We start from the raw sequence: 13,080 nt of genomic DNA on the forward strand, positions 1-13,080 counted from the left end.
CCTCACTGTGCCTTAATTTCTCATTTACGAATTCTTCTGATAGCCTCCAGAGCAAGAGTACCTCTTGGAAAAACTGTACATCCCAATAACGGTTTTTTCCTGGATAATTCATTCACATTACTAGAAGTGAAATTCTTTTTCACTAAAATGTCAGGCTAAATGCCAGACAGATAGCCAGCTTCTAGTGAGCATTCACCAAAAGCTGTTTTGTTTCATTTCCCCAAAGGCAAAGAAAACCTGACTCTGAGTAATGTGGCTTACTTCCACTGTAAGTCACGGTAAACTCATTTCATCCACATGGTAGTGAAATGAGAGTCTCCAGAGCAAATACAGCATTTGAAAGACAGTCCTCCCTTTGAAAATTAATGAAAATTAAATATTTGTATAATAAGATGGATATCTGTGTTTCTAAGATCTGCTTGCCTTGAATTGTGTCAGGAGAAGCAGGGCAGTACAGATGTGATGGGAGAAGAGAAAATTTAATATTAATATGAGTGTCAATAGGGCAAAGACAGGGTTTTTTACAGTCTTATTCTCTTCTGATTAAGGCAAAAGAGGCCACATCCATTCTTTATTCAGACTTTATTCACAGTGCAATGAAATGGTTGCATATATCTAATCTTCCACTCTGGGATTGCATACATCCTGACAGAAGGTTTATTTGGATATAATAACTGTTTGTTTGACTACAGGCAATTTCTCTGGGCTGAAGACCATTACTTGCACTGCACTTCAAATCTGACAGATTAATGGATCCACATAGCACGACTCTTAAGTTCAAGTATCTGTCAAGGGAAATAAATACCCAATTCTGATTTGTGAATTTGGAAAACACTATTCATTTTAATTTCATCTGCAGTGCTGAAGGAAATGTTCACAGTGGACTTAAAAGTCTCACTAATTCTGTGGGTTTTTGTAATGTACATTCAGCCGAGAAAATAAATACTGGAAGGAGAGCCACAAATTTGAAAAGCTCTGTCGGTTGTGTTTGACAAGTAATTGTGTTGGGGTTTTATCAGTAATTAAAATCTCAGGTTGTCCAATGGAGATTTGCATTCAGATACGTCTTCATAGTGCACCTTTTCTATGAAGGCTTATCCTTCTAACCTTCATTCCCAGCAGCAAAGAAGACTGAGGGTCAAACTACACCTTACACTAATGCAGAGTGTGTAGATATGTTTCGCTGTGAGAGAAAGGGTATAGCTCAGTGGTACAGCATCTCCAGGTACAACTTGGAAAAGACTCCTTATCTGAAATTCTGGAGAATGCAGACAATACATCTCAGTATAAGGCAGCTTCCTATACTCCTATAAAAGGAAATTCAATCCTTTTGACTTAAGTAGTGCAATGAAAGGTTTAATCATGCAAACAAGGCAGAGCCATGCAGAAGCATAAATACTTACATGCGATACGAACGTAGGCCTTCCGGCTCTTCGTAGTACCTGCTGAGCTCCAAGCCACACACTGGCACCAGTAATCTTCTGGTCCGAAGAGTTCTTCAACTTGCTGGCGGGAAATCTCAATGCTGACTTCTCGAACAATCAGTCCTGCCAGAACACAATCAATATCCCCATATTTATTTCAGAATTGGGGGGGGGGACCTAGGCAGCATCCTAAAAAGCAGAGACATCACCTTGCCAACATAGTTAAAGCTATGGTTTTCCCAGTAGTGATGTATGGAAGTGAGAGCTGGACCATAAAGAAGGCTGATCGCCGAAGAATTGATGCTTTTGAATTATGGTGCTGGAGGAGACTCTTGAGAGTCCCATGGACTGCAAGAAGATCAAAACTATCCATTCTGAAGGAAATCAGCCCTGAATGCTCACTGGAAGGACAGATCCTGAAGCTAAGGCTCCAATACTTTGGCCACCTCATGAGAAGAGAAGACTTCCTGGAAAAGACCCTGATGTTGGGAAAGGCTGAGGGCACAAGAGGAAGGGGACGACAGAGGACAAGATGGTTGGACAGTGTTCTCGAAGCTACCAGCAGGAGTTCGACCAAACTGTGGGAGGCAGTGGAAGACAGGAGTGCCTGGCGTGCTCTGGTCCATGGGGTCACAAAGAGTTGGATACAACTAAACAACAACAGCAACAAGCTGTTTGAATTGCTAACAGCAACATACATGGTGCTTATTAGCATGGGGACGGGAAAGCCTGCATGACCTTACCTTTGAAGCATACATGTTGTTGGGTGAAAATGTTGGGTAATAAAATGAAATGGTTGCATACAGCTTGGCTTTAGAGACTCAAAAGGAGCAGAGTTGATGCAAAATGATCCTGGGACTTTTCTACACACTTTGAGGTCTTGTCTAAAGGGGGAAATGTTCATTTCCCTCATAGAGCAATGTATACACTCTAAGGAAAGGGACAAAATATGCATCTTCCCCCTTCAGACAAGAAGGCAGGGCTGGCAGTGCAGTCAGACACTGGCCGAATCCCATACCTCAGGAGAGTCCCATCATCAAGAACTTCCAGGACCTGCTTTCCTGTGGCTTAGCTGCAGCTTCACTATTACTGCTTGCATGGCCATCTACCTCCTTTAAACACCCAACCAATCACTGTGTCATACAGGAGAGGGTCTCCTGCAGATACCATCCTCTCAGTAGGTCCACTTCATGCAACGTCAGAATAAGAGTGTGGTGGAAGGTAGCTTTGGGAACTCCCATTAAATACCAGGCAGGCATCTTCTCTGCCTGCTAAAGATCTTCCTCCTTCAACAAGCCTTCTAATGAAGAGTTTTATCCCAGTTGGCACGTGTATTGGATTTGAATTGATTTTCTATTGTTGCCTTAAAATCTCTCTGTGTGTGATATATAAGTATTTTCATACATGCAATTGCTTTACAGGTTTTTATACATGTAACTGTTTTATATGTGTTTTTATTATATTGTGAATTGCTTTGGGATGGCTCATGGGAAGTGATTCATAAATGAAATTATTATTGACGCTATCAAGCAGCTCGAACTTCCTAATTGTTTAGTCTGAATCCTTTTCTTGTAATTTTCTTAATTGTCTGTTTTCCTGGCTAAACATGCCCAATTCCTTCAACCTTTCCCCGCATAGGACTTGATTATAATGTAAGCAGGAATTAAAGTGATTTAGAAATGGTTGTATTGGCTGGATCAGTCCTGGGGGAGACCAGCAGGGAAAGGAAACTAGGTTCATCTCGCTGGTTTCACGTTTGTATATAGTTTGGTAGCAGCACACTGTTGACTAAAGTTTGTTCCTTCTAATGCAGTCTCTTGCAAATATTATGCTGGCCTCCTGGTCTCTATGTTTGTTGTTCTCTGGCCATCTGGAGTTAGCACTGCAATGAAGAGTTAGAACAGTAGGCAAAGTCTAATTTTGCAGCTTTGCTCCTTGCACCTTTGAATGTCTGAAAATGACACTCCTTAAGATATTTTAAAGAAATCTGGAACACACCTTATTGCTATTGAAATACCCCCCAAGATTCACTGAGGTGTTACTAACATTTATCATTTCTATGATCAAAGTGGTTACAATGTAGTTGTATACACCTTACTGAGAAAGTGATTAAGGCAAAGTGGTAGAGATAAATAAAGAGACTTTTACAGCATTTAATTCACCTAGCAACAAAACAAGGTTAATATATGTAGCAGATCACCCCCAATACATTGGACTTAATGATGATATGCTAAATCTGGATATTTTTAAATCTGGAACACTTGTAGCAAAATTCTAACAGAATTCTAATGCTGCTAATTTGCACTTTGAAACAGCAGATCAGCGATCACAAACATCAGTTATCTAAAACCATAGCTCCAAAACTTATCATTAAACTACAATTATAATTAAAGACTCAGAATGTCAATCAACTTTGTACATTTGCCCCTCAAAGTACTAACTAGCCTCCTCTTCCTGACCCATAATGGATTTTAAACTGGGAACCTGACATGAACAACCATTTTATAATTTAAAAATGTCCTTAAATTCCCCACTCGAGGATCCAAGGCATAACAATGCCCCCTCCCTTCTCAGACAAATAGAAATGCGACAATGTTTGGTCGCAGGTACCAAGGGTAACATCAGCTGATGTTTTGTTTCATAATTTCAGGTTGAGTCTTGGTGCCACTCTCACATTCAGGATTAATAGTCCAAGCCTACACATATTTAATACTTCAAAACTAACCAAAAAGGAAAGCATTAGAGATGTCAAAACACCACTCTTCAGCACTTGTTCTCATATTATTTTTGACAAGGGGTCGATAAAAGTGTTGCATGGGTATGCACGTTAATATTTTAAAATTCAATTTCCAAAACTCCACACTGCTAAAAGACTCAGACCCACAACACTGGGCCTCCCCCCCCCCCCCCGTATAAGATTGCTAGGAAATGTAAATTAAACAGTATCTGGATCTCAAAATGTGCAGTTTGACATTCAGCTAAACTAAGGTTTTCTGTCTGGGCTTTCTGCTTCTGTGTATAACACAGTGGGACTGCAGCAGCCTGGCCCACAGGTTTTCTACTGAAAGCAAACGGGAGTACCTCTGGAAAGCCAGACACTGCATACATACCACACAATCAAAGCACATCAGCCCCCACCCCGAACTCTTATCCATCACTAAATTATGTTTTCCAAGACCCTTCAGAAACTGCAGTTCTATGGGGCCAAGCTGTCTTCGCCCTCCCCAATATCTGTTGGTCAGGAGCCAAGCCGCCTCAATGTTAAGGAGGCAGAGGAGGCACAGAGCTAAGCGAAGCACAGCTTCAGTGGTCAGCTCCTCCTGAGCAACAAAGAGGAGGAGCTACAGGCCATTGAAGTCACACTGTGCTGGGTTCTGCACTCGTCCTCTTCCAAACGATGCAACTTCACATGGCATGCAATGGGCCCCCTCAGTCTTGGCACCTTTGGTGGTTCCCATGATTCTTTAGGGGAATCATGGTGGACTTTCCTTCCTTGGAGGTTTTTAAGCAGAGGTTGGATGGTCATCTGTCATGGATGCTTTAGTTGAGATTCCTGCATTGCAGAGGGTAGGACTAGATGTCTCTTGGAGTCCTATCCAACTTTTCAATTCTATTATTCTATGATCCAATCCATGTGCTTCAAACGTATGGTGTGTATGTGGCCAGAGGGTTCTTAAAGAGTGGCCCAGGGACCAAAGCCATTACAATAAGTCCCAGGTCTCTTGGCCCATTCCCCCAACTTTTTTTAAAATATTCTGCTCCTCTGAAAGCCGAATCAAATGTGCATGCAAATTAGCATATTCAAATTATATGTACATTTGTGTCATGGGCTTGTCAAAGTCTTTTGAGGACCTAGCAGTTCAGAAAGATAGCGCAGATATCCTTAATTATACTGCACAGTGTGTTCTGGCAAGCAAAAACCAAGAATGCGCCTTATTTTTTGCTCCCAGTTTCACAGAAAAAAATTGGCAATTAATTACTGTCTGCATACACTTGCATACTGCCACTTACGTTGTATTCCAATTCAATTTTTAAAAACTCACTGCCAAAAACACCTTCAATATTAAAGCAATAGAGGGAATGAAGCATATAAATGTAGCCCAGTGTTATCTGTTGGGAGGGGAGGACTTAATGAGATGCACTGTACTGTTAGGGCCTCTGTTGTATGCCAGTTTTTGTTTTTAAAAGATTCATTATCCTTGACATTTTGCCAATCAAATTATGAACTACTTTGGGGGAAATGCATAATAGCATTTCACCTTGAAATTAAAAGACTGATAATATAGCTGCCGTGGTTTCAAGAACTGAACTGAGCAGGGACAGTGGACTGCAGACACAACTCTATACACCTTTTTGTGTGTGTTCAACGAACGATTTCCAGTCTAGGAAAAGGTCCTTGTAATGTCTCCTCCCCTGTTTACAATATGGGGAAACACAATATGCATTTTGAAATCTACTTTAATTCTGAAGTGCAGTTGTTTCTAGGTTGAAGCTTCCTTTTTCCTTGTTTTCACAGGTTTAGCCTTGGCAGTGTAGCATATAAAAAGTGACATCAGTAGGCTCCAAATCAGTCTGATGAACTGCAACAGTTGGGAAGTGATCATTCTTCTAAATGCAAGCATATATTTGCCTAATAGGTTTGGAAATGTTTTAATTTGATGTGAGCTACAGTTGCTGATTGTTTGTTCAAGCTGAGAAACAAATGTTTCTTTAATAATAGCACTTCTGTGACAACCTAAATGCCCCAGTATTGGTTTTACTTTGGTTTGTTGCAACATGCACCTGATGGATTTCCTGCATTTGCAGAGGAGCTGGATGACCATTGAAGTCCCTTCAGTTCTATGATTCACTGTCTAGATATTAGCAGAAAGGGGAGCTAATTTTTCTTGTAACCTCTGAAGAAGAGTGGTCATAGCATAGTGGCTGCATTCAAGATGGGGGCTTAAATTTCAAGGCATTCTTAACCTCCTCTTGTGTCCTGAGCACACCCATCCAAGGACTATTGAGGTGCTCACAATAGTAAATGTGAGTCCACTGCACCAGGACTTGTTCCAGAGGAATGCTGTGCTCTGCTGTTCCTGCGTTCCTGTGATCGGAAGGTTGGTGAAGGTGCTCGTGACACCCAGCCCATGCAGGCACTGAAGACGTGGGCTCTATACGGGTGTATGGACAGACAACACCTCCATTAGCACATTTAAACCCCCTCTTCTGATGTGACACATGCAAGCAACTGGCAAGTTCTCCTGCACATCAGCTCCAGCTGCTCGTGTCACTTTAAGTCCCTCCTTGTCCTGGGAAACAGTTTGGGAGGGAGCAGAGGAGATTCTAATGATATGGCTATCTCTAGGATTGCCTCTTTCACCTGTGCCTGCCTGCAATTCTCCCCCCGCCTCTTCTTCTCCCATCTGACTGCCTTCCCCCTGCCTCATGGTTGGCACAGTATCCCACAAATCGCTGGCTTCTTCCCCTGGTTCATCCTCCTGTCTCCTACTTCCTCTGCCCACCCTTAGGTCTCTTGCCTGTCCTTGACATCTTGTGGCACACCACAAGGTACGGCTTAGCACGATTCTGGAAGTATTGCATGGGCATATGGCCTGCCCCTCTGTAACACTGCATGCATCTTCATAGAAGTATGTAATCAAGGGATGTGTTTCCATTCGGCACGAATAAATTTAAAAATGGCATAAATACATTTTAAAGAGTGCGACTTTAAATGGTATGATAATATTTTAAGATGCCATGAAAACCTGGAGATGTTAATTATATATATGCCTTGCAAACACACATATAATATTTAAACAAGTCCCAGCTTGTCTCTGCTTAGATCGCAAGCTTGGCTTTTGAAAATGATCATGATTTATTAGCTATACATGTATTCAGTTAAGGTAACCTTGCAATGGTGGTTTGCCTCAGAAATATTAGTTTTCGGAAGTAAAAGAAACTACTTGTTGGACCAAATAACAAAGGGAACTGTACAGCTTCAGCAACTGGAAATGATATATTTCTCCAGTGTTATATCAAGTCAGCTAAGCTAAATCTTATTAGCCTTTGCTAATACAGTTGAAGTCCCTAATATGACAACACTTCCTAGGTGTGTTAGAGAAAATTTAATCTGTTAAAGCATCTGCGATCGCAAAGAACTTATTGTGTGAGTGTATGATGTGATTTTGTAGACCATATGGAATAGCTAATTTTCTTTTCTTTGTGGTCATCTGGTGCTGTATCACAGACATGCTGCACATGGAGAATGTTAACTTAGGGAAGAGAACACCTGTGTAATATCTGAATGTTTGCTATTCCTTGCTGTAGAAGTTAATGCAAGTCCTTTTATGCTTCAGTAGTAGCCAGTATGTTCTAAAAGGCACCAAAAGCCAGTACATTTAATTCAGAATTATGCCTCATTTTCCTCTTCCTAAGCATAAATGTATAAGTAAATGGGTTGGATCCAGAGAACCACAAGCAGAAGAAGGTTTCTGAAAGGTGTGGCTGAATTTTGATCAATTCCCTTTACTACAGCAGCTCTCTGCACCCCATCTAGCAGCACAGAGGGTGGTCTCTCAGCCCTCCAGAGAGGCTTTATGGGGCTGCATAGGGCTGCAGGAGGAAGGGATAAGAAAATCCCCTTTCATAAACTTCCTTCTACTTTGGATCGGAGCCTATGTCTGCAAGAATATAGTCATGTTGACCATGGTTAAGCCTAGGTAGTATTGCCACTTGACCACAATATATAACCAGTTGAGGCCAATAGGTCAAAAGCACTCTCAATCCCTAAGAGTACATTTGTGGTGGCCCTATATTAAATACCATTCATTTTAGCTTCTCAGTTTTAGGACTTGTTTCGTTTTGTTGCACCTGATAATTAGAACCAGTTTGTAAGTACTGAAACCATGTCCAAGGTTGGAGGACAGTTGCTTCAGATGGTCAGTTTGCCAAAATATATCATTTGCCTCCACTGTAGGGCAAAACCATGGCTGTTATTTCAGGAGCAAAGGGAGGGGTAGTTGCCCTCTATCCTGCCCAAGTTTCCAGGCATATTTCTATTTCTTGGAAGCATTGATATCTTCAACATGCTGAGTGACTATAGTCATAAACAATTAAAAAGGGCCTGCTGGGAAAGGGTGATGAAACTGAGCAGTCCTTGCCCACCAGGAGATCACTATGGTGAAAAAAGAAGTTAAAATGAGTTAATTGTTTCATCTAGTTCCTGGCAGACAAGAATCAGCATCACTCATCCATTTATACACCCAAAATCCACAACTGAATAACTGCCAGTAACCTCTGAGAGAAATCCAGGAAATTGCAAATTTGCATACATTAATATATTTGCATAAATTCAAACACCAGGGCTCAGAAGCATGTGCTTTCCATTTAAAGTTATGTCATAACAAACTTAATTGTAGGGGAATAATTGCATGAGTTTGCAGAGACCCATAGTGCACAATAAGTGCTGCGCACAGTATAAAATCCCAGTAATTAAGAATTGGTAATGAAATGTCTTCTGCACTCGTTTATGGTACTGCTTCTGCTGTTTTTCCATGGTGAGCACAAATAAAGTCAAAACATCATGGGACAGAGAGGGAATTCACACATCCCCCATTTGAAAACCTTTACTTTCCAAAAGTAGAAAAGACACAATAGGAAAGGAAGGGCTGTGGTGGCAGACCACATGCTTTGCATGCAAAGAGTTTGCAAATTCAATCTCAAACATTTCCAGGTAGAGCTAGAAAGTCTTGTGCCTGACACTCTGGAATAAACCAACTCTCTGCCACTCAGTGAAGGAGCAATGCTCCGACTATACATATGGTAGTTTCCTGAGCCACATAATTATGTATAATTATTTGAGCGGACAAGACCAACAGTGGGTCCAGTGGTCAAGAAGGCATTTTCTGCACATGCTGTGGAGGGAATTGAGGGGCAGACAGAACCCATCAATTTGGGAGGGTACCCCATCTATGAGAAGGGAAATTGTGGGATATATTTGGGAGAAGAAATGACTGAGGAGTTAACCCTACACAAATCTGGAGTGGCATCCCTAAGGCAGGTGGGTGGCACCTTGTATGACTCTATCCGGCAATTCTTGCAGTGAAGCTGGTGCCAAACACATTGCTCTGCTTTCCTTTGGGCCACATCAGTGAGGCTGAGAGGGGGGGTCTTTTCATCTGGGCAGCCCAGGACCCCCATACATATTGCCCAGGTTTGCACACCATGGAAGGTCACTTTGGTGCTGCTAATGCACCTGAAAGAGTGATGGTTAGGGTATTCCCCATATTTCTTACATCATTTTAATAAAATGAAGAAAAGGGTAAATACTGGGATTTTAGAAGCCATACCATTAGAATCTAAAACCCATACCCTGTCTCCAGTCTCATTCTAATATATGTGTTGGGTAAGCTGCAATTCATCTCTTTACATATTGAGAGGCACCATATTGCTACTTTTGACATGACACAAAGCAAATCCATGGCACAAAATTGGCACATGATCCAGCAGTCTTCCTGAAGCAAAGCAGATCTAGGCTTGGGAAGCCAGCAAGCAGGACCAGAGTGAAACAGAACTCACCTCTCAACAAGTATTCAGAGACTTACTGTTTCCAACAGTGGAGGTACAACATAGCCAGCCAGGGACATTGGCAAAGGTGGCACAGTGAAAGGCTCTTCCAAGCCCCCGTGTTCTCAGCCAGTGCCTGATTCTGCTGACTGCTGGCATTGAGTCTGGTGAAAATCCCACTGATAAATATTACTAGTCCTGTCAAAGCTCTTCAGGCCATCTCCAATTTCCATGAATGTCTCACCAAAGGAGGAATCCCTAAATTCACTACCGCTTTGGCAAAGTTCTGATGAATACTTAAGAGTATAAGAGTATGAGAAAAAGACAGCACCAACCTGTTCGTGTAAATAGACCAGCTATCCACAACCTGATGCCCTTCAGATACAACTCTCGCCAGACCTTGCCAATGTACCTGGCCCTGCATCCTTTGTACATTCATTTGGAAAACTAAATGTGCACTTAACTGCCCTTACATAACCTTTACGACTGAGGACCTTGCCAGTTCAAGGACAGTTTATACAGATGTAGAAGTTTTCTGACCCAATGCATATAACAGGCAAGATGGGGCTAGCAGGCACAATCATTCTGCTTGATCGTCTGCATTCGGAAAACATCTGAACACTGCTCTAAGGGAACGTCTTGGAAAGCAGATGATGCAGTTCTATGGCTGAAGTTAAACAGGTCTGTTTATCAAAGCAATTACATGAAATGGTCCACTATAGGTCTGTAATGAAATCTTTGCCTATCTGAAATTGATACCCAAATTGGTATCAAACACTGTTGACTGTATGTATGTGTGTTAGGGCTGAGTGCTGGACCAAAATCATATATGCTAACTTTTGGTTCACTGTATATATGGTGCTCATATTTCTTGTTCTAGCTTACCACTTTTGTCTCTCTCAAAAAATCTTCCTTTTGATACCTTCTCTTCCCGCCCTACTCATCCTCTTCCTTAATCCCCATCCTTAAATTACTTTGCTTCTTTTCCCCAATGAAAATTCAGTTTTTAAATGTGAGATATAAAACTAGCATGACAGTTGGAGACAACGGCATTGTTAATTCTGCTTTATTTCTTTTTATTACCCTGTCTTTTCTTACTCTCTCCCCCCAGTTCTGTCTTATTCTTAAAGATTGTGATAAAACTGAGGAAGGAATTGTTCTTTATTCTTCTGTGACCTTGCCAGGTGGTGGCTTTTCAAGGAAGGTTGAGTATAGTTTCCCTGAGGATACTGTTATGGTCAGTGCAAGAAGCCATCCAACAGATTTACATGTGTCTGAAGCACAAGTGTGCAGACCAGAGAAACAGCAGTGAGGGGAAGGGTTGTCCTATTTGCCATCCTTGAGGCCTCTGGGAAACTCACCCAACCTGGAACTGGGAGTTGAGAGAGTGTTGTGGGGGCGCATTAAGACTCATGCTCTTGACAATGGGATGGGAGCAAAATGGGGTATCTATTTCAGAAAGAAGCAGCAGCAGCAGCTGTTATCTGATTTTTATAAAGTTGAATTCCAAACTGATGTGAAAGAGATTTCATCTATCAATACTACTAGTAATAATACTAATTTTATTATTTATATCCTGACCATCTGGCTGGGTTTCCCCAAGCACTCTGGGCAGCTTCCAGCACATATTCAAACATAATAAAATGTCAAACATAAAGAACTTCCCGATACAGGGCTGCCTACAACAAACCTATGCAGATGCAAGAGAAAACCCTACTGAACTCAGAAAGACCTCCTTCTAAGCATACATGTATAGGATTGGGCTGTTAGAATTAGTGTGGTGTCAAAAATTTCTCCCATATGCTTTTCCTGACCACTCTCCATCAATCAGTGTGAAAATAAATTATCAAAGGCAAGAAAAAAAATCCCCAGGAAATTCTCCTGAGTCAAGTGTGGAATTTTTGTTGTGTTCATCTTTTGTGGTTGACACAGAGCTTTTGTGGTTGCCTTTCCTTTCTTTCTACAGTTCATCTCAGCTCTGAACTCTGCAGTTCCTGGGCTTCCCACACTTAGAGCTCAGGGAAAGACATTGTGAGGTAACTTCTCACATGGACTTTTTTTTTTCCAGATCAGCAAACCTATGAGCAGTCAGGGAGGCTGCAGATTGCTGGGGAACATCAAGTGGAAATCACAACCTGCAAAATCTAAATAAATTCTGAAGTGCCCTGAGAATGAAGTGGAAAAATGGGAGCCTCTTTCAGAAGGGAATTACGCTTTTGAAACATTAACATATCACTAGTTCAACTATTCTGCAATGCAGGAGGTTGGGCTAGATGAACCATGGGGTCCCTTGCAACTCTGCAATACTATGATTCTATGATTCTTTCTCTACGATTTACTACTCGACATACTTTTTGTGAAGCTGCTCCCATGGTGGGACCTGAACAAATGTGTGTGTGTGTGTGTGTGAGAGAGAGAGAGAGAGAGAGAGATAGAGAGAGAGAGAGATACAGGAAACAAACATGCCTTTGATATTAAGTAGAGTTAATCCCTGTTCTTCGAAGAAATGTTTACAGGATTCTCAAATATGGACCTCAAGCAGCCATAGAGTGTTCTTGTTCAAATACTTTAAAGCACATACTCTGCAGTGTTTGCGAATCAAAAATTAATAAATAGGCTAAACATAAATAGATGCCAGAGAGAGACAGAGAGAAAGAGGAGGAAGGGAAGGAGATGTTGGTTAGGAAAAAGAAAATGCTATCTGCATCTGATCTGGAAGGTGATAATTTTATATAGGTATATGCCTCATACACAACATATCTGCATGGTTTATTAGCGAATTCAATATGTGGGTAAACGTTGCAAACAACTTCTTTCAAATGGTACATCAGATAATAACCATGGGGCAGTTTCCTCTGACACAAATATTTGACATACCAGGTTTTATGGGCAGCTAACAGTAAAATGATTATAGAGCTATGTACAATGGGGATATATTTATACATTTTCCTTCAAAACTCAGATGCTTAAGGCAAAGCCCTGAAGGCTTTGCTTAGACTTATCAATCAGGTTCCAATTAGCAGAATTTTCTCTCACTCTGCTTTAGGCTGAGAATCTGATTTTTTTAAAAAAACCTACAACCCCAAAACTGAAACAACTATGCTTTCAT

General features: G+C 41.3%; 1 protein-coding gene across 3 annotated transcripts in view; it reads right to left on the reverse strand.

Moving 5' to 3' along the window:
• The window catches only part of UNC5C (unc-5 netrin receptor C), a 303,622-nt gene that overhangs the window by 88,959 nt on the left and 201,583 nt on the right, over positions 1-13,080 (reverse strand). For all 3 annotated transcript variants that reach the window (XM_081924880.1, XM_081924881.1, XM_081924879.1), the window contains exon 3: positions 1,404-1,547. In XM_081924880.1, coding sequence (XP_081781006.1) covers positions 1,404-1,547 — 144 coding nt within the window. The remainder of the gene's footprint in view (positions 1-1,403; positions 1,548-13,080) is intronic.

Source organism: Podarcis melisellensis (assembly GCF_964234715.1).
Source record: "Podarcis melisellensis genome assembly, chromosome: 9".
In the NCBI taxonomy this organism is placed as follows: Eukaryota; Metazoa; Chordata; class Lepidosauria; order Squamata; family Lacertidae; genus Podarcis; species Podarcis melisellensis.